Genomic DNA, 21,093 nt, shown 5'->3' with positions numbered 1-21,093 from the left:
AAAGGCTGAGCAGCAGCCATGTGCTGCCCGTCAGGTACTCACACAGGATAAAAGGAGGGAGAGAATTGTAAAATGATCCTGGGAGAGAAGTGCACGGAGATATTCTGCAGCATTCTCTCCTCGGGAAGAGAGCCGGCAGGAAACACCAGGGGGCCGATGCAAAACAAACGCGGGGAACGCGGGCCCCCAGGCACCTCTCCTGGGGGCGCCATGCAATGTTCAAATCAGGGGTCGCCTTGTCAAGGAGGCGCTCGGGACGCCTGCGCACCCCTAGCGCCTCCTTGACATGCATGTGCTACAGTAGGGACATTTCGCACATATTCTTCCTTCTCATGAGAGTGCGTATGGGGGGGGGAGTTTGAGAAAGAAATTGTATTGTAACTGTAAACATAACATTAAGAGACTCAACTGCTTTGCATACAGCAGTGGTCAAGAGCACCACACAGCAACTGTGTCAGGGCTCCTGATGCCTCTAGCAGTTTCCATAATATGTATCCTGCTATTTCAGACAGGTTCCTCTGACCTGCACAATATCTTCTCCATAACCACAGAGGTAAACAAGTCCCATCGCGAGCAATGTTCCCTCTAAGCATTGGTCGGGTTGCGCGTGAGCAAACATTTTTTGGTTTCATTAGCCTGTGAGCACGACTTTCTTTAATTCAAAAAAGTCTATAGATTTTATGCCCACAGCTGGTGGCCACCGTGTCGTCCTCCTCTCTTCAGCCGCCACAGGACAGGGCTCTGCGGCAGCCCATGGGGAGGGGCGGCTCCTGCTGCCGCGGGGCCAATCTCGCAGTAAGAGCTACGAGATCGGCCCCCGCGGCAGCAGGAGATGATGTACGGGTAAACGTGATTCCTGCTTCCAGGAAGAGGGGGTAGGGGGGTGTGTGATGTCACTGATTGGATCGGGCAGGGGTTTGGTTTATCCCTGCCTGATCCGATCCCATCCCTGCGCGAGGGCGCACACGTGCGAGGCTTAGAGGGAACACTGATTATGAGTGCAAACCTCGTGTCTTAGGTAGGGCAGCCAGTACTGGGCAGGTAAACCCAATATATCACCTCAGTGCCCATCGTAGAGTGAATGAACAGTGCATAAGTGATAGAGCAATTTCTGATAGGGAGAATAAAAGAAGGCAGAAGACTCAAGGTACCATGTTGCATGTTGGTATGAGAAGTAAAATATAGTAACATAGTAATGACGGCAGTAAAAGACAAGATGGTCCATCCAGTCTGGCCAGCAAGCTGCTTATGTTAGTAACTGCCACTCCGTGCAATTACTCCCGAGCATTATGATAAGGGTAGTAATATATACAAACAAAACCAAGCAATTATCAAACCATAACAAATTACTGCTAGCAATATGTTTACTGGGTACCTTTCTTGATAATTCAGAAAGTGCTGCTTGATTGTTCTTTGCTTTGGGACTTGACCATAGAAGCCGTCCTGTGCTTTTTCCCTTATGTCAGTACCCCAGACCGTAGAAATCAGGGCCATGGTGGTTGTCATCTGTATCCAATTCCTCTATTTATTCCCCCCCCCCCACTGCCGAAGCAGGGAGTAATGTTGCAGTTCAAAAGCATCAAGGCTATTGGGTGAGAGTTGCAATCCCTCTGCCTTCTTTTAAGGGTAGTAACCACCACCGAGCAGGATAACCCCATGCACTCTTTTCTGCAAGTCTGTCCTCTAGCCTTTAGGGATCCACAGTGTTTATCCCCCGCCCCTTTGAATTCGTTGACTGTTTTCTTCTTCACCACCTCCTCCGGAAGGGCATTGCAGGCATCCCCAACCTTCTCTGGGAAGAAATGTTTCCTGATGCTGATTCTGAGTCCAGCGGCGGATTCCCGAGGAAGACCGGCCCGGGGATTCGCCGCCCAGGCCGGCCCAGGACACATCGTGTGGTCTGCCGAGCACGGCTCCATCACGGCCGTGCACGGCGGACCACGTGACTGGAGCGACCGGCCCACCGCGGGATGCCCGATCCCCCGACAGGCCAGTCCGCCCCTGTCTGAGTCTTTTCCTCGGAGTTTAATTTTGTGACCCCTAGTTTTACTGTTTCCTTTCTGACAGAAAAGGTTTGAAATTTGTGCATCATTAAAACCTTTCAGGTATCTGACGGTCTGTATCATATCTCCCCTGCATCTCCTCTCCTCCCCTACATATTTAGATCCTTCAGTCTCTCCCCATAGGTTTTCTGATACAGACCCCACACCATTTTGGTCGCCCTTCTCTGGATCACCTCCATCCTGACTCTGTCCCTTTTGAGATTCGGGCACCAGAACTGAACACAATAGTCCAGGTGAGGCCTCACCAAGGACCTGTACAAGGGCATCACCACCTCCTTTTCCTTACTGGTTATTCCTCTCTCTGTGCAGCCCAGCGTCCTTCTGGCTTTAGCTATGGCCTTGTCACATTGCTTTGCCACCTGTAGGGGGGAGTGCCCGGGACAGGCTCGGGTGAGAGGGTTTTCAGCCGGTGCTGGATCGAGGGTTCGGGGAGCAGCTCCTGCCGGGGGACTTTCTTGCTGGTGCTGAGCATTATTCAGAGGAATGAGGCTCCCCCAGGATCCTCTGGAGTGCGTGCAGCAGTGGAGTCAGTCTCACCGCTGCATCCCACCGCAGGGGCAGGAGCCTGGCGAGAACAGCGGCCCACCTTAGAGTCGCTAGATTCTAATGTCCCGAGGAATCGCACCGGCAGGCAGGCAGGGAAGCTGCTCTGTCAGACGGGCCTAGTGTTTCAGTCTGCCCACTGACTTCCACGAAGTGCATGGTAGGGATGTGCAGAGGTGGCAGGTAGTGGTCCTTGCTTTCTGTTGTGAGTTAAGCCATGCTCCGAATTGAGAGCTGTGCTGGACCTGCCCTCTCTACCTTCCCACTACAGACAGCAATGTTTTTAGCCCGTAAGAAGGGACACCACTTCTTTTCTTCTGAAATCCCCGTTAGGACGAAACAGACTGGGCAGTATGTTTCGCCAGGAGAAAGTGCTCCGAGATGAGGTCAGCCATGTTGTACTTCCTGCTGGTGGTTGGAATGGACAGGAACGGCGGCCATGTCTGTGTGCAGGAGAGTGAGAGGCCTCCTCTAACTGGCCCGTGGATGCTGTTCGGCCTGGGTGGTATCCGCCGTTCTAGTGGAGCATAAGTCTGGCTTCCTATTTTTAGAATGGCATTGGCATTGATTATGCATCTCGGGCACAGCTCTGGGAATGGTTTCTGGTCCTAGAAACCTCTCCAGTGTTTAGGTTTGGTCTGGAGGTATGAGCAGAGAACCCTGGTGGGTATTATCCCTTACAGGAAGTTTCCTCGAAATTTTAATGCTGGTATGAGAGCTGCTCCAGAGAAGTAAGATGCTGCCTGCACATCCTCTAAAAGAGGATGTTTTTCCCATGGTATGCCACTGACAGGCTTGTTCTGCCTGGAATTTCAACCCTCCCTGGGAAACAGAGGCTGAGGCTAGTTTACATGAGGGATAGCTGGTTTCTTTAGGCTTCTTTGGTTGCTCTTGGATATATCTTCTCCTACCCCGACTTAACCAAACTGCCAATCAGAGGAAAGCTACTGTTTGGGAACCAGTTTGTGAAGATGACAAAGGTATAATGGGATTTGAGAGATCCCAGCTTGCTGGAAGACAGCAATCCTGGTCCAGCCCATACTTGGATGATTGGCTGATCCATGCACAGTCCTTCGAGGGGAGCCAGGTGGCTTCCTGGAGGGTGATACAGTGGTTGCAGGAGCTGGGTTGGGTTGTCAGCCTGGCCAAGAGCAATCTGCAACTATCTCAATACTTAGTGTACCTGGGTGCTTGATTCAATATGCCCATTGGATGAGTATATCTACCAGAACAGTGGATTCGGACATTGCAAGATCAAGTCAGAAGGTTGCGGACAGTTCAAGTTCTGTCAGTATGGCTTTACCATACTGGGTTTCATAGCGGCAGCAATAGACTTAGTTCTCTGGGCAAGAGTGCACATGTGCCATTTACAGAGAACCTTGCTGGTTTGGTGGAATCCCCAGAGTCAAGATTATTCTGTGAGGTTGCCTCTTCCAGTGGAAGTCAACCAGAATCATCAGTAGTAGCTGTACTGAGAGCATTTGACCGGGGGATGGATCTAATGCCTCCTGTTTGGTAGGTAGTCACAGCACAAGGCCGGTGGTCTAATATGGAGGTGAAGAGATCCATCAACCATCTAGAGGCTTGAGTAATTTGTCTAGCACTTCTCAAATTCATGCCCCATTTACTTGGAGAAGCAGTGAGACTGATGTTCTCGGTTCCAGCAGTGGAAGGGCACCGAGCAACGAATCCAGTCTACCCAGTAGCGGTGCGAGCTCCATGGGAATCGGATTGGTGTCTGGCTCAGACACCGTTATCAGCGTCGATGGAGGCTGGAAGCCCTACAGTGCTTTACCAATGGCCTCTTGGATCATCCAATCCAATTCCTCGCGGAAGCTTGGGGCGTGGAATCCCGGCACTGGAGTAGGAGGCAGCACTGGCGTAGCCGGAGGGTCCACCGGTGAAAGTGGAATCGCGGCTCCCTGCACCGATGAAGGTGACCCGGTCGCAGAGGAGGATGGGGCCTTCTCTGGATGGGATTTTGTTGGTGGCTCTGACGATGCCGATACCAAGGGCTTGCCTGGTTCGGCGGACTGTGCCTTCTGATGCCGGTGTCGATGCTTTTCACGTTGTTCTCCTCGGTCCTTCTCCTGAGGCAAGGAGGAAGAAGTTGACACCTTAGGAGTATTCGAAGCCAGTCGGGCAGCACTGGTGTGTTGTTGCTGGCGAGAGGTCAATGGCACTGGCTCAGACGAAGTCGAAGCAGTCGATAGAGTCGGGAGTTTTGAATGAAAAAGAAACTCCATCTTCTCTAAACGGGCTTTATGACCCTTCGGTGTCATTTGGGCACATTTGGTGCAGGTTAGGGTATCATGGTCGGACCCCAAGCATAATACACAAACTCTATGTGGGTCTGTGATGGACATTGTCCAAGGATAATTGGGGCACCAACAAAAGCCTGACGCCATGGCTTTGACAAAAATTTAGCCGCGGTGTGGTTGATGGCCGATAGGCTCCGAAGGAAAACTTGATGGGAATTGACCGCAAACGAGAGTAAAGCCTTACCTTTCGACCGTGGAGTACAGATATCAATAGGGGGACCCCTATGGGGTAGAATGTTTTGAAAATTTTTAAAGAAGTTCCGTGAGGAAAATTCCTGTCAGGAATCTCAAGAGAGCTCCTTAACCCACGTGGCTACTGCTGAGCGGAAAAAAAGAGACTGAAGGGGGACCTTGCTGGATGCAGGGTCAATGCATTGCTGGGCATGCCCAGTAGGTCCCAGTCAAAGTTCTAGAAACTTTGACAAAAGTGTTCCGTGATTGGGCTCCATCCTGTGATGTCACCCATATGTGAGGACTACCATCCTGCTTGTCCTGTGAGAAAGGTAAGGTACCGTCTCTACTCAACTACACCTGCTAGTTTTCTTTGAACTTCTTTCAACTTTAGGCTGAGGTGCTCTTTACCTAATATTTTCCCTACCCTCAAATGATGAGTTTCCATGTTTAAAGCCAGAGCATTCTGGAATGTAACAGCTTCAAGCTTGGCCTGCTAAGGCAGTTTGCAGTGAAATTAGGAAATAATGTTAATATGTTACAGTGGTTTGTGGAGGCCTCGGTGGCACGTGTGATTTTTCTTTTGCTTCACCAATTTAGGCTTGCTTGTTTGAATGAATTATAAATCCTTTTAACTAGTCACGCAAAGGTTGGAGTTAAACATTGACGCCAGGAGGTGCTGGAGCCTTGTTGAGGTGCTCTTAGTCCTGCACACTAGATGGCGCTGCTGACTGTACCAATGAGGACTCTTTACAGACTTCTGGTAGTTAGGGGTGACTTTTTCTTGGCCTGAAGTTCTATCTCATAACAGATGAGCTGCAGAAACACTCACCCGTGTCCTACGGAGTCACTGCTGTTTTGTTCCAGACACACACCCCCTTCCTACACAGTAACTGCTTTTCATGGTAGATACTTTTCTATGAGTTTACTAGGCCATAGTGCACAGTAAAGGAACAGGCTAACTGACCTTTTATAATAATTGTATTTACAGAATACATTTCATTCCAATGTCCTTTACAAATCAGTACTTCAGAAACATATGTGCAGCCATCTATGACCATGCATTTGTGGTCTAAACTTCACTAAAGCTTCTTCTTGACTGGGGCATGAGGAGCAGTGGCAGTCATATTGTCCAGTTAGAGTTAGGTAGAAAGAGGCACAAGGTATTAGTGACTCATTGAAGGTCACCCAGAGTCAGTGGCTGAGCTGGGATTAGAACTGAGGCACAGGGAGATAAAGGGACTGATCCCGAGGTCACACAGAGAGGCAGTGACAGAGCTGGGATTAGAACTGAGGCACAGGGAGATAAAGGGGCAGATCCCGAGGTCACACAGAGAGTCAGTGACAGAGCTGGGATTAGAACTGAGGCACAGAGAGATAAAGGGACTGATCCCGAGGTCACACAGAGAGGCAGTGACAGAGCTGGGATTAGAACTGAGGCACAGGGAGATAAAGGGACTGATCCTGAGGTCAAACAGAGAGTCAGTGACAAAGCTGGGATTAGAACTGAGGCACAGGGAGATAAAAGGACTGATCCTGAGGTCACACAGAGTCAGTGACAGAGCTGGGATTAGAACTGAGGCACAGGGAGATAAAGGGACTGATCCTGAGGTCACACAGAGAGGCAGTGACAGAGCTGGGATTAGAACTGAGGCACAGGGAGATAAAGGGACTGATCCTGAGGTCACACAGAGAGGCAGTGACAGAGCTGGGATTAGAACTGAGGCACAGGGAGATAAAGGGACTGATCCTGAGGTCACACAGAGAGGCAGTGACAGAGCTGGGATTAGAACTGAGGCACAGGGAGATAAAGGGACTGATCCCGAGGTCACACAGAGAGTCAGTGACAGAGCTGGGATTAGAACTGAGGCACAGGGAGATAAAGGGACTGATCCTGAGGTCACACAGAGAGGCAGTGACAGAGCTGGGATTAGAACTGAGACACAGGGAGATAAAGGGACACACTGAAGTTTGCACAGAATGGCACTTGCAGAGATTGGATCACATCTGCTCAGTGTATTTAATAATTTTTAAACACACAGTGTTACTGCACAGTGGAGATAAATTAAGGTTAGGGTGATGTTCACCAATGACGTTCCTAAATCTGTAATGCCAGTGCCAGCATGAATGAGCCTAATGTTTCCTTCCCTAGCAGTAACTTTTATCTCTGGCGGTAAATTCTCAGGTCGCATCCATAAACATCAGAAAGGTGCTCCAGTCGGCTTCATTTGTCCTCTCCCCCCATTGCACTACTTCCACTTCTTCCCACATAGACTGTAAGCTCTCTGGGGAAGGAAGCTCCTTTACTTATTGCCCCTGTGTGCACAGACAATCCCCCCCTATCCAGCACTATCTTTTCCCTCCCCACCTTTTGATTGCAGTCCCAGGTCTCGTGGCTTGGCTGGGACCCGCTCCCTGGGGCTGTAACTGGGAGAAGAGCTCACCCTGCCTCATTACCTTCACCCAGCAGCAGCCTTGCCAGTGTGGGGATAGGCAGACTCAGGTTGAAACCTGTGGTCCTAGTTCAGCCCCGACTCCTCTCTGCATGCATCCTGTTTAGAGAGGATGTGGGTGCTAGGGAGTGATGGAGATTAATTTAAGGGGAACAGGAGAGGAGATGTACCTGAGAGGAGACAGACAAATGAGAGGGGGACAGATGTAGGGGAAAGGATGTAGATAGTCAGGAACTTGGAAGGAGCTGAACAGGGGACACTGTCAAACAGCAGAGTGTCCCAGGCAACAGGTGTCACTGTGGCCCGTCCTTCCCCTCCACCAGTCCAGACATTTATCCCCTCTTTCCGTCCTCCCCCCTCAATCGGGCCAATACAGTAAGACGCGCAGGACAGCCGGCGAGCGCCCGCTCTCCCGACGTGTGCCCAGGCCACTCTCCTGGGCACGCGATTCAGTAAATGTAGATATGCAAATTAGGGCCAGTGGTAAAAGGAGGCGCTAGGGACACTAGCAAGTCCCTAGCACCTCCTTTTTGACAGAAGCGGCAGTTGGCAGCGGGTTTGACAGCCGACGCTCAATTTTACTAGCCAAGGACGTGTCAGCCCAAAATCCAAGAAGGCACAGTGCTGGAGTGAGGTACACTGGACAGCCCAAGACATCTGCAATTTTCACCTCTACCCATTTCCAGAAATCCTGCACCATGCGGCGCATCCACCAAACGTGAAGGTGAGGCCCTTCCTCCCCACCCCGGCCCTGAGGAGAATCCCACAAACCATGAAGGACATAGGTTCGTCTCACTGGTTTCCACATTAACTCAGTTCTGCTTCTTCAGATCGAGATTTTGTGCAATCTCCGTCCATCAAGCGCAGCCCCAATTCAACCTTCCCCCGGACAAGTAAAGCCACATTGGTCTCCTGCTCTTTACGAGTTAACGTGATCGCTCCATTATTAGTGGGAGATGATCCCCCTTGCTGGGGCCTGATAACATTTAAGCGCCTGCTCCAGCCGTGAAGGCATTCTCCTCGCCCACATTGCCCCTTCAGATTTCGTCAGTTGGGCCCATATCCATCTTCTAGGTCAAACTCGTCCTGCAAATCTCCAAAAAGAGAATCCACCCTTCTTCCTCCCACAGCTGCCCCAACAGCTCATCAAATCTGCATGAAAGGTGGCTATAGAAAGAGACGGGCTACCCCTTAACACCACCAGCGGTGCATGAGCAGCTGTATCCGTCCCTAGTTCTTACACGTCCCTCTCCAAACTTTCACCGTGCACGCTCTTATTGGACAAGCTCGTGAAAGCCTCCATACTTGTAGCAAGATGGCAGGCATACGTGGCAAGATTGCCAAGTCCACCGTGCCCGCTATTCCCGCCTCTAGTGAGACTAGGCATGATAGAGTTGAAGCCCAGTAGTACCCTAACAAATTGGGCAACGGCATCCCACCATCGGTTTTTGGTGCACCATAAGGTGCTTAACTTTACTCTGGGAGGTCTGTCTTGCCAGATGAACCTTGATATATATACACATTATTACAAAAATTGTTTTTGCCGGATCAATGGGTAATGTTGGAACAGATAAATAAGCCTGGGTCAGATATTCATTTTAAGCATCCCTATGCGCCTAAGTAACCAGGAATCTTGTCCAATTTTGCAAATCTCCTATATTAAGGGTTCAAGATCTAAATGCAGGAGGGAAGCTAAAGAGCAAATATCTCACCAGGCAAATTACTGAACCATCAGGAAAAATTCCTGAAACCTACCAGACCCCTAGGCTGGATTTACTCATTGCCCCTAGTAGACCCAATGCAGTACATCCTGCAGAATTTCCATTCAGGTCTGAGGACCTTGCGTACATATCTTTGCCTTACTGGGAGTCAGGAAACCTTAGCTGAGATGTCATGCAGTCAGCTCATGGAGGCAGGAATTCAGTCTATAGCGAGTTACCCTGGCAGACTCTGAACTTTTAGCTGGCAGCGTTACCCAGAAAGTAATGCCCTGTTGGAGCAATGGGTGTTGTTTCTGCTACAAAACTGTCTCAAAGCATCAGGATATGCATTTACTGAGAAGTTTCCTGCAGTCTGGGATAGTAAATATTCCTATCTGTAAATAAAACAGGCCTGTGTTGGAACCACAATCTGTGGGTCTGAGCTAAACTATTTATCAAGGACTGGACTTACCTGTGGGAGATGAGTGGTTGCCTTAAAGCAGTTCTTACTTTATTTTATTCTGAAGGATTTTCCCCCTCCACAGACAGGTCTGGTCAGCCTTAAGAGGTAGATGTTTCATCCCTGGTCCACCATGGACTACTAAGAACCCTATAACCAGGACGGGATTAACCCCCCCACCATCTGCTTATAAAAGTGATTACTGTTCTACGTTATTTGGCTTCTGGCTCCTCCCAGACGGTGACAGGAAACACAACTGACATCAGTCAGTCTGTTTTCACTTTCTGGAGCCCATGCTCGCCTACATAGCTCACCACTTCCAGTACCCCTTGCGCTGAGCAGAAGAAAAGGCACAAAAGGGTTTCGGTGGAATCGGGGCTATCGATTGTAATCATTGCATGTTGGCTCCTCCAAGAAAAGCTGAAGATTGAAAAGGCCCCACCGCAGAGAAAAGAGTTTGCGTATCTCGGTGCTTTAAGTAAAAGCTTTCTGGTTGGTGTGACCGGTGTGCATTATGGCCCAGCTGATGAAAGGATTTCTATTAAAAGAAAAACATTTGTGGTGATGGTGCTTTACGTTCTACTTTTCCAGGCTCTTCTTTGTTGAAGGGACCCCATGACGTGCCGAGTGGGAGCAGATAGCGCCATTTCACCATGCTCCCACTCGTCTAATGCTACTTTCCCCTGGTTTAAGTGTTTCTGAGCTGTCCCGGCCACCTTCTGAATGGAAAACTGGAGTGGTGCTTCTGAAAATTCATAGAAAGGAGTGCTTAGCCCTCCAGAATAGCTCGTCATCAATCACAGATGGCAGAGAGTGAATTTACCTGCATGTTTTGCTTGTGAAGACTGCAGCATCTCATGCCTTTTAACCTTCCTAAGTCACTGAGGGTTAGGTCTGTCATGTAATACTCGTGTTTTGAGTCCGATGGGGCCATGGTGAATAAGTGTTGGAGTAGGCACTTAAGGTGACTGAAGTTTGGGCAGTCGGCTTTTTGGCTTCTTGCCCTTAGTTCATGCCACCGTAACAGCCTGAGCATGCTCCGTGTGCTTTCCCCACTTTGTTCTATACAGGACCACCACCACGCAAATGACTTCCCATATTGGGAAAAAAAGAGTAATGAGGGTCATGCATATTAAAATGAGGCTGATAATATGTTATCTGGCTCACAGCTGGGTGGGTCCCAAATGCCTCATTATATGCACATTATAACCACTGTTATTCAGCCTAAATTCCGTTTTATATTTTACTTGAACTGCCCAAATAGCTTTTCACCATAACCTGACCTCATAATGCATGAATCAACCCCTACATAATGGAGTCAACTGCATCCCTACTTTGCGTCTCCATCGCTTCTCTGTATGACCTTGAGTAAGTCACTTAACCTCCTTGCCTTCACTCATCCTCTGTCTAAGCCCTATGTTGCATACGGAAGTGTACAGATAAATGTTTTGTTTTTTTGTACACAGCACTAAGAGCAGAGCACAGTTGTAGGTGCAAGTAGTTGAGCAAGCACACAAAACCAGAAAAAACCTTAAGCTTTATTCGCTTTATTCATAAATGTAACTTCGATAGCTGCTGTTACAAAATACTACATAGCTTATTATAAACAAAATATATTTTATATACATAAGAGTACAGGACTGGGGGGAGGGGATCCTCAGGACAATGACATATTTACAGAGAGGCAGGAAACGGTGCGAGCCTTCAGGCTTCCCTTGGCACACCCCAGGCCTGGCATACTGAGGTCAACGGGAAGTTAGAGAGCCGCACTACAGCACACATTTCTCTTTCCCTTCAGATAGGTTTGCGAGGATTCTCAGGAGGAATTTCCTCCGCATGAAGGTGGAACACATTAGCAAACTTACTCGAGGGAAAGCAGAATTTGGAACGGGCTGTGGAATTGCCAATGATAGCTTACATTTCAGGGGACGGCGTCTGCCAGGTGAGGCGGGAAGGGAATATGGCCGACGCTCGGGAAATGAACTATTATCATTTATAGGTTTCAGGGACAAGTAAATGACAAGAAATCCCCCTGAACAAACTTCTGGGGACTTCCAATAAAGAACAGGTGAAGATGCAAGCTCAGGGCAAAAAATGACTGTTCTCTTATTCCTACATCGCTGGACGTCTCATCCCAACGTACCCAATTTAAAAATAGGCCATAACCCTCACAATATCCGTCATCATTCATAGCACCCTGCACCCCCATACAAAACCAACAAATAACAGGAATACAAGCATGAATACTGGAGAATGTCAGGAAATACAGAGAAATGGGGTAGTGTCCACTACACTAGAATCTTCTCAATTTAGTAGATTCGTCACCGTAAATGCTTCAAAAGACAAAGTCCAAAGCTGATATAAAAAAGCAGACAAATGTATAACAACCCTCGTTATGTCTGACGTTCCTGTTCCTGGACTTTTATAGAAGAAGAAAGAATTGAGAAGACTTCACCTTTTTTTTTTTTTTAAATCGGGTCCAGTGGGATGACACTTCCAGCGATGTAATGATAGGATATTTATAATAATAATAGTATTATATTTAGCTACTTTTGTCAAATAAAATCATTGCAAATTGTTTGTAAACTATTTTCATGAATTATTTCATTATTTCTTTATATGGTATGGTATTTCTTTCCCTTATTTTGGTGATTCACCTTACTGGAACACGCACATAACACCGTACATGCTGACTGAGCTGCCGTGCCCGCACCGCGCACTCCGTTGACTGCTGACCGTGGGTCATTCCCCACCTGAAGAATGCGGTGGCTTTGGCGGGACGGTGGGATTTGCTCGCAGGACTCTGCGTTTCCCATGCACGCAGTGGAACGTTCCATTCCCCTTCAGTTCTACAGCGGGCAAGTGCGACCTTCTCCGCCGACGGCAATGCAGATTCACAAGAGGCTCCGCTGTGGGCCAGCGGGACTTCTGGAGGTCAATGTTTTCCCATTCCAAGACAAAAGCAGCCGGCCGGTGGGGGGGGGGGTCACACTGACTTCAGTGAAAATACCTAAGCCCGCCCCCACTGCTGAGCCATCATGAATGCGCACACATTACAGAGCTGCCAAGTTACCCAGGTCCGGGAGGGGGAATTGTTTTTGGCAGGTCCTGGTTTTGAACTTACATTCCCAGTGTACGGTGATATTCACAGTCCCCGTTTTTTAACAGCTGAAATTAGCGCTGCACCGGGATGAGGGGGCCAAGAGAAATCCAGGATGGGCCTGAAATCTCTCTCCTGTGTGACATAGTATACATGGAAAGTCACTGGGGCAATGTGGCAGAATAAGGTTTAGGGTTAGGAGAGATTTGCTGCTAGTTCACACCCCCCGTACCTGGTGAGCGGTTTCTCTCTTTTGTGATTTTTTTTTTTTTTTTTTGAAGATTTCCATCTGTTCTTCCTTTGCAGGAGAGAGGCTGCCCGAGTCTTAGAAAGCCTCTGGGCATCTGGTTCCTTTTGCAGGACGGGGCCTGGGAGGATTTTTGTTAGGAAGGAATTTTTGTTTTGTCTCGCGGCTGGAGGTTGCTCTGTGCTTTTCGGAACCGCTGCAGTCGCCCACTGTAGCCCTCAGTTTAAGAGATGCAGTTGCCCATCTGGCACACAGCAGAATTCATGGATATCTATTCAGTGCCGTGCTTAGGCGGAGAGAGAAGGAGAAGAGCTACTAATCTAATGCTTACCCAGTGGAAATAGCAAAAGGAGATGCCAAAAGGCACAAGGAGAGGTCAAGATCAAGCAGTGGATTTCAGTTATAGCAAGGAACCTTTCTAATCTGACTCAGCTGCGCTTTCTAGACTTATTTGGCTATCAGACTTAGCCGAGTAAGTGGCATTTTAAGATTGATCGGGATAAATAGTGGGTTTGCTGCTACTCAGCCAGCTCAACTGGAACTTATCTGAATAAGTGCAATACTGTATGTTTTTTTTAATATGCATGCGCATGTTGCTGGGTACATTTACAGTATTTTATAACCTGCATAAATTGTACACGTGCATTTTCATGCACCCATATACATGCATGTACAGTATGGGCCTACGCCCAGGCGTTTGAAAGTTATTCTCCTCGCATGAATGGTAATTACCAGAACAGACTGTAGACTGTAGGCAAATACATTGGCATGGGATTTAAAAAAAAATGTTTTTTACACATTCACATAATGTCATCTATTCTGCACAAGTGTGCTCCTTTTTGAAGGGAGCGTAGTTCTATTTTTATTTTAAAAATGAAAAATGTTATAGTGAATCCATAGTAGAAGGGAGGGTTAAATGGGCAGAAATATATTTAGAGAAGAAAGCACGGACAATCATCTATCCTTTGGCAAAGCTACATGACCATATCTCCCACAATGCCTCGAGGTGGAAGTTATAACACCTGCCGAGCGTAGACTACGGAGGTGCTCCACGTCATGGTTTTGACCAGCTCCATTGCATGCATGCGTAGAGATGAAGTTCTTTATGGCTTAGGGGAATCAGGAGATCTCCAGCATGCAACGGAAGGAAAACTAGGGCTGGCTCAGCCTGGAATCATCCGGCGACCCTGATGCAGTCAGCTGACAAATACATAGTACAGTGCTGCACAACCCAGTCCTAGGGGCACCTCCAAGCAGTCGGGTTTTCAGGATATCCAGAATGAATGTGCGTGGGATAGATTTGCAAACACGCAAAGCAGTGCATGGGGTCCCCAGGGCAGGTTTGGGAAGCCCTGAACTAACTAATAATATGGTCACGTTGGTGCTTGCATGAGCACCTTCAGCAAGGTCACACAGAACAGGCGAAGCAGGTTCTCAGGCAGAGGAACCCCCCCGAATGCTCTGAAAGAGGAGCTGAAAAAACCCCCCAAGAGTAGCAGGGCCTGTTTCCAATGAACTGGAGCTGCCAAAACTCTGGCCCTGGCCCACTTCTTAATGAACGCCTACTGTTATTTCCTGGAATTTTTTTTCTTCCCTCGCTTTCGGGCCAGAAAACATACTAAAAAGTCATTGTTTCAAGTTTCCCTGGATCGCATGGCATCTGGATCTGATTTGAAACTTGGGAGCAGATGATGGTGGTGGTGGTCACGCGCCGCATCACTGAGGTGGCCAAGCCTGGTGTGGCAAAGGGGCTAAGACGGTGCAACATGACAAGGAAGGTCCGAGACCACACAAAACACGCATGCCTAGGGAAGGACAGAGAGAAAAGACAAGATGAAACGATCAAAGGAGACGGTGGCAGGAAACATACAAGAAAAAGGAAAGGAAGGTGGGAAATGGAAGACTGAGAGATCAAGAGAAGATAGGGGCAATGGGAAGAAAAATAAAGATTTTTTTTTTTTAAACTTTGGGATGGTTTTGGTAATGTTTCAGTTCTTTCAACACTTCCCTAGTGACAGGGTAAGTTTGAACTCCAGCTCTGAAGAGACTTCAGATGCACGGGCTGGCCAAAAGTGGGGGCGCAAAGTGCAACGGGACTTCTGCTCCCAAGGGCTAAGTTTAAACAGTGGGCAAGGTCCTGCAGTACTTTCAGCACCAGCCTGACCTCCAACCCCCCCCCCCTGCAGAATTTGTGATAAATTATATCCACTATTTCAAGACTGTGCAAAAGTAGTCCACTCTGATACATAAAGTTAAAGGACAAAAAACAAGATGTGGGTGATACCTGCAGCTTTCGACTAAATACTTTCTCATTACCTCCGGCAGACTTTGCTCCTTTTCGCCAGGTCAGTTTACATTGACTTGAAGGAGCATCATTCTCAAAAGCAGCACAGCAAACTCCTCGGCCCCCTTCCGCACGGGTGCAAGGAGCGACACTTTCTTGGAGATGCTAGACCGCTGAACCCGGTGGTAGATCCTGCTCCCAAGGTCTAAGGGAAATCTCCTCCCCTGGCAGAAGCACTGCTCCCTCAGTAGCGACTGTAACGGGGATCTCCTCGGAACAACCGGGCATGCCAGATATAAAGGAGGTGACAGATTGCTGACCAGGAAGGTGAGTAGACTTGGCAGGGAAAGTCCTCACCTTTCCTTTTTTCTTAGCAGCCAAGTTCAGGAAACAAGACAGAGACACGGAGAGAGGTCAACGCCCTCTGCCTGAGCTCGGGCAGCCATCTTGCTCCGCCCCCGACCAAGACTAGTGAAGTTTTAGACTGAAAGATCAAAATGTTGAAACTTAAAATTAGCAGCTGCAGGAGAGCCAAACCAATCACCAGTCCTAATTAACAGATAGATTACGTCAGGATAGTTGGAGAAATGCAAACTTCAGCTGCAGTGTTAGTGGACTTAGTTCGGATGGTAATAAAATGCTGACAATATTGAAGTCTAAGACAGGAAATGATGTAAGGAAGAGAGGGGACGAAAAAAAAAATGTGCAGGTGCCGAGGACTGACCTCGTCAGCTCCCTGGAGAAGCCCCAAAACTGCCACCATACCACCCTTCCTTCTCAGATCTTGGCTCCATGTTGAACATGTGTACTTGTACTGAAACCACAACATTGTTCCTTAACCCTCTCTAAGAGGATCACATCTGAAGAAGAGATCTATCTAGGGAGTTTGGAAAACTCACGTGCAACATTTATGGAAATAGGGTAGACATTTTGGCAGAAGAAGATGGTTTGGCCTACATTTTCTTTGGGCAATTCTTATGTTGATCTCACTAACAGGAATGAGAGCCTGTAAAGGGCCCAATTTCTTTCTTCTCTCTAGAAGCTTTTCTACAGGTAGGGCACCTGTAATCTGTACAGATCCCCGAGATCCTGTTTGCCTGGGAGATGCTAGAGTACCCATCTGTCCACACTGGTCATGATTTCTTCTCCTGCAACTGAAGGAGAGTGCAATAACATTATAGCACCAAAAGTAAATGTACTGCAAACAAAAGTGATTATTCTTGAAAGCTCTCACCTTTTAAACATTCATTAGTCCTAGGTGTCATCTCTATCCAACTACTCTGTTGCTTTTCTTTTCACTAATTTGATTTTTGGTGGGCTAATGTGATATGGGAGTTGATGGGGGGCAGATAGTGTGGGGATCCTTGGCCATGGGAGAAGCAAGAGCATAGCTAGAGATCAAGTAGGGCCTCCGGAATTACAGCAGGAAAGGAAAAGGGGCAGATGGGGCAGAATAACAGCAGATAAAGATAAATTCCCTTTCTGGATTCAAAACTGTTCTTATCTGAGAAAAAAAAAAGCATAAGCGTTGGAGGGCCAGAATACTTGGGTTTTCTTGGAAGAGAGAGATACTGAGGTTTCCAGGGCTGGTTCTCTACAGTGCCAAGAGCTTTTTTCACATCTCAGTGCCCAAGCTTGGAAGCCAGGTCCTGCTCCTCCATACTCGAGACTTGCATGGAGTAGTGTCTGGTGTCACTCAGCAAGGAAGATAAAATGTTTTCCACCCTATGCATGCCACTTCAGCCTTTATTTATTGCCCGTCACAGAACAGAGCCTAATAATTGTGATGCCCAAATGAAAAAAAAACCCAAAAAAAACAGATGAATTCTTTTCCAGTCACTATGGGCTGCTGTCCAACTCCAGTCCTAGCAGGCAGCTCTGATATTCATGAGGTTATATTTGCATATTTTGGTTATCTGGAAAACGAGACTGGTTTGCGTCTCTTGCAGATAACTCGGTGAGACACGTCTACAGCCCAAATAGGTGGGAACAAAGTCCGAAAAATTCTCTGATTTATTATAGAAGGAGCCCTTGCAGCCATGACACAAACTTTAGGGGGCAGATCTGCTTGAGCGTAAACCCACCTACCCCCAAGTGAATGGGGTACTCTTGGTTTCAACACTGTCAGTGAAGGGCTTGTTGTGCTGACGATACACACAGCTGCGATGATGAGTTGCACAAGTGTATTGTAAGACATCCTCCTGTCATGTATTGTTTAAAATGTAAACCGACTTGATTAGTAATTCTGTTACTGGAAAATCGGTATATAAAAATGCTAAATAAATAAATAAGTGCTAAATGTCATCTGGACATCTCAAAGGGTATAAGGGGAGGTGTGGGTAGAGTCAGTGTCATTGTGTTACCAGAGGGGGGGCATAAAGTTCTGATTGTGTTAAATGATAAAGAGTTTTTTTGCCTCTAAATCAAGTGAATAGTATAGGGAAGAAAGGGGTCTGGGATATTGCAGAGGGTTGAGAAAGGGAGCGGTCTAACTTGTAAAAAGGCATTTTCATGTTGGCACAGGGACGTCTACAGCTTTTGAGCTGTCTAGCTGAGGCTGTGACCCCCATTTTGAGGAGGCTGTAATATAATTTCACTTACCTGATTCACAGTGCAGTGGCCCCTAAGGAGGTTTCGTGTCTGACACACGAGTTTTCTACTAATCGACTCCTTCACCGTTTGAAAGAAGCTGGGGGATTGTGAAAGACTGCCAGCACATGGAAAAGGCTGCACACAGAAGCCATGGACTGGGACAGAACAGCAAGTACAAAAGAGCTCGACTATCCAAATTAAGAATATTAGGGGAGCAATTTTCAAAAATTATCTGCATTGAGACAAAGTCCCCGCGGGTTTTTGTTTTACCCCCAGAATTTGCATCAATTTTGAAAGGGAAGGGATGCACACACTTTTCCTATGAAAACTGCCACGGGGTCACAGTATGCAATGGTCACTTGCACCTGCTTTTTCTGTGGGGTAGATTTTGTGCTGGAAAATCTATGCAAAAATATTTGGAAACGCCTTTAGCACGCATGTACCTTTCCTCTCCTGGCTGAAATAGTCCCCCTGGCACGCCTCTTCTCGGTGACGACATGCACACAAATGTTCTGGCTGCATGGAAGGAAGCCAATCGTCAGGCGGCCGATTAACATAGGTAAAACACTTCATACCTGTGTGAAGCTCTCGGGAAAACTGCCTCTAACCAGTTCCAGGATAATAGCTGCTTTGGTACGGCCCTCTACAGGACATATCTAGTTCTGGCAATGCTGTGGTACTGTGCCACGTTCTGGCAATACGCTACCACCTATCTAGTCATGAAACAGTGGCACCAGTCGGTGGGATTTGGTGCACTGAAGTCCGTGGCTCCGGGGGAACAACGTCTTGGTTTTCCAGTGGGATTACTGCAGTTGCACTCTGCCGATGTATCGTTTTCCTTTGAGATTACTGCGGCCACACTGAGCTGAATCGGATTCTTTTCTGGGACTAATACTACAGCCACTCTCTGAATCTGCTGTGCTGAGGGGTCACACTCTGGGTTTGGATGCAGTACATCTGCTTCACCCCTGGGGGGGGGTTACGTTGGGTTTGGTGCACTGAATCTCGTTCTCTTCTGGGATTACCGCAGCCACCCTCTGGGTTTGGGTCTTGCTTTCCCGTGACCATGCTTTGGATCTGTGACACGGAAGTCTGGCTTTTCTGTGCAATTACTGTGTCGCGCTCTACACTTGGTGCACTGAAGCCCGGTTGCCACGTTGGATTACTGCGGTCATGCCACGGATTTGGTGCCATGAAGTCCAGTTTTCCTTTGGGCTTTGGCACACTTTAGCCTCTGCTACAGCCTTATGTAATGGCATGGTGATAGCATGGCAGCGTAACAGATATGGGACACGGCTGCCCTGCAGAAAGAAAAGCTCTAGCAATGCTGGAATGATAGCAGCTTACAAACATTGTTCATTGTGGTCATGCCCATGACTCGGCAGACACGGCGCTCTTTCCAGCAAAGTGTGATTCTTACACAGTCAAGCCCAAAACATAGGTTTGGATAATTTCCTGTAGAAGAAGACCTTAAACTGCTATTATTAGCTTGGGATCTATTTAATGTTTGGGTACTTGCCAGGTACTTGTGACTTGGATTGGTTGCTGTTGGAAACAGGATACTGGGCTTGATGGACCTTCAGTCTCACCCAGTATGGCTTGTCTTATGCTCTTATACGAGTCCCCCCCCCCCCTGCCCCGGCCAATCCCACCTCATTATGAACAGTGCACCTCATTCAAACCAGAGTTATGTCCGGTGAGCCCCTCCCTTCCCTCCATCAACCCAAAGAATAGAACCTTCTAGTCTCAATGCTTGACACAGGCATGTGACCCTATTTTCCCAAAACAGGGTCTAAGCTTGGCCAATTCTTCATTGCATTGCATCTGTCATCTAGGTTTGACTTAGCCCCTGAAGTAGTACACCCTGAGCCTTTTTTTGTGTTGCTGACGCAGCAGCATAGTATAGCTTAATGCCCAAAGAGATGTAGGGTGCCCACCACCCTCTGGTGCTATGATTACAGCCAGTCTTTACTGAGGAGATCTTCCTAGGTTTCACAAGGCACTGGATGTCTCACCATAGCGCACAAAGTACTGCCTTGCTACTGTACCTGCATTTCACTATCTCAAAGGTATTCTATTATATAATCTGCCTGTATCGCACATTTTGCTGTAGCTGCCTTATTGTTGCTCATGAGGAATTGGCTATATTGCTTTAACTCATGGGATACTGTATATCTGAGCATTTAGCATGCATTACAGACTGCCAAAGAGGGCATCTGATACTGCCAGATAGCAACCAGATCAAACATCCTCTTTATCTTCTCGTGGGCTTCTTACCCAGTCCCCGGGTGACCACAGACGTAAGGCATTAATCAAGCAAACCACTAAAATTGCAGCAAGTGGAATGGCTCGTCAGCTGCCATCGCTGTAGTCTCCTCCTTCCTCCATCCCGTTCCAAGTTAGGAAGACCGTGAGTTTTTCTGAGTGTCAGATAGGACTCCTCTCAGCGCAGTTCCTCACAGCCCTGCCACACGCGGCCTTCATTCTCCCCGTGATTAGCAATTCTCCATCGATGGGGGTGTTACAAGAGGGGCAGGAGCAGGGAGCAGAGTTCCAACGACAGTTCCTAGATTCTGGCCCAGGACAAAGGAAGGGGGGGAAAAAAAAAAAGGAGAAAAATTTCATTTGAGAAGACAGGACTCAGGGTTGGAGCCAAGCTCTATGATTCTCTGGCCAGAAGTCGTGGTGTTGTCCATTTTTCTGTGTAATTTTTTTTTTAACAGCTGACCCCCATGAGGGCCAACGGTATCATTATAAAATCTGTGCCTCTGCAGAAAAAAAAAAAACAACAACCAGAAAACATGAATTAAGACGCACTGGAGGACTGCAACCAACAAAACTTTCCCACTATGAGTCCATCCTCTGCCTCCAGCAGGTCACAGCTAGGCTGGTCCCTTAACTATCTCAGACTCAGGCAAAACCCCAGCACTTCAGTTCATATCAAATGTGCGTCAAACCAAAAGAAGAAACAGAATGATAGTTCTGAGGTCTAAGACATCGAGGTCTATATTTAGACAACAGTTTGGATAGCAAAATTAGCCGGATAAACTTATCCGGCTAACTTTGGAGGCATATTCAACAGTGCAGTCACATTACTGAATATAGCAGGCCAACTATAGGCAGCTCTTTGACTCAACCAGACATAGCCGGCTAAGTCAT

The 21,093-nt window shown here is 47.8% G+C and overlaps 1 protein-coding gene across 2 annotated transcripts in view; it reads right to left on the bottom strand.

Moving 5' to 3' along the window:
* Positions 1-12,131: 12,131 nt before the first annotated feature.
* Positions 12,132-21,093, bottom strand: part of IL11RA (interleukin 11 receptor subunit alpha) — a 183,163-nt gene continuing 174,201 nt past the window's right edge. Inside the window, exon 12 of one of the 2 annotated variants that reach the window (XM_029581487.1) lies at positions 12,132-20,507. In XM_029581487.1, coding sequence (XP_029437347.1) covers positions 20,362-20,507 — 146 coding nt within the window. In that variant the 3' untranslated portion in view covers positions 12,132-20,361. The other variant, XM_029581495.1, reaches the window with a different exon arrangement.

Source organism: Rhinatrema bivittatum, chromosome 1 (assembly GCF_901001135.1).
Source record: "Rhinatrema bivittatum chromosome 1, aRhiBiv1.1, whole genome shotgun sequence".
In the NCBI taxonomy this organism is placed as follows: domain Eukaryota; kingdom Metazoa; phylum Chordata; class Amphibia; order Gymnophiona; family Rhinatrematidae; genus Rhinatrema; species Rhinatrema bivittatum.
The sequence above is the reverse complement of the archived record's forward strand: the minus strand, read 5'-3'. Positions and strand labels throughout refer to the sequence as shown.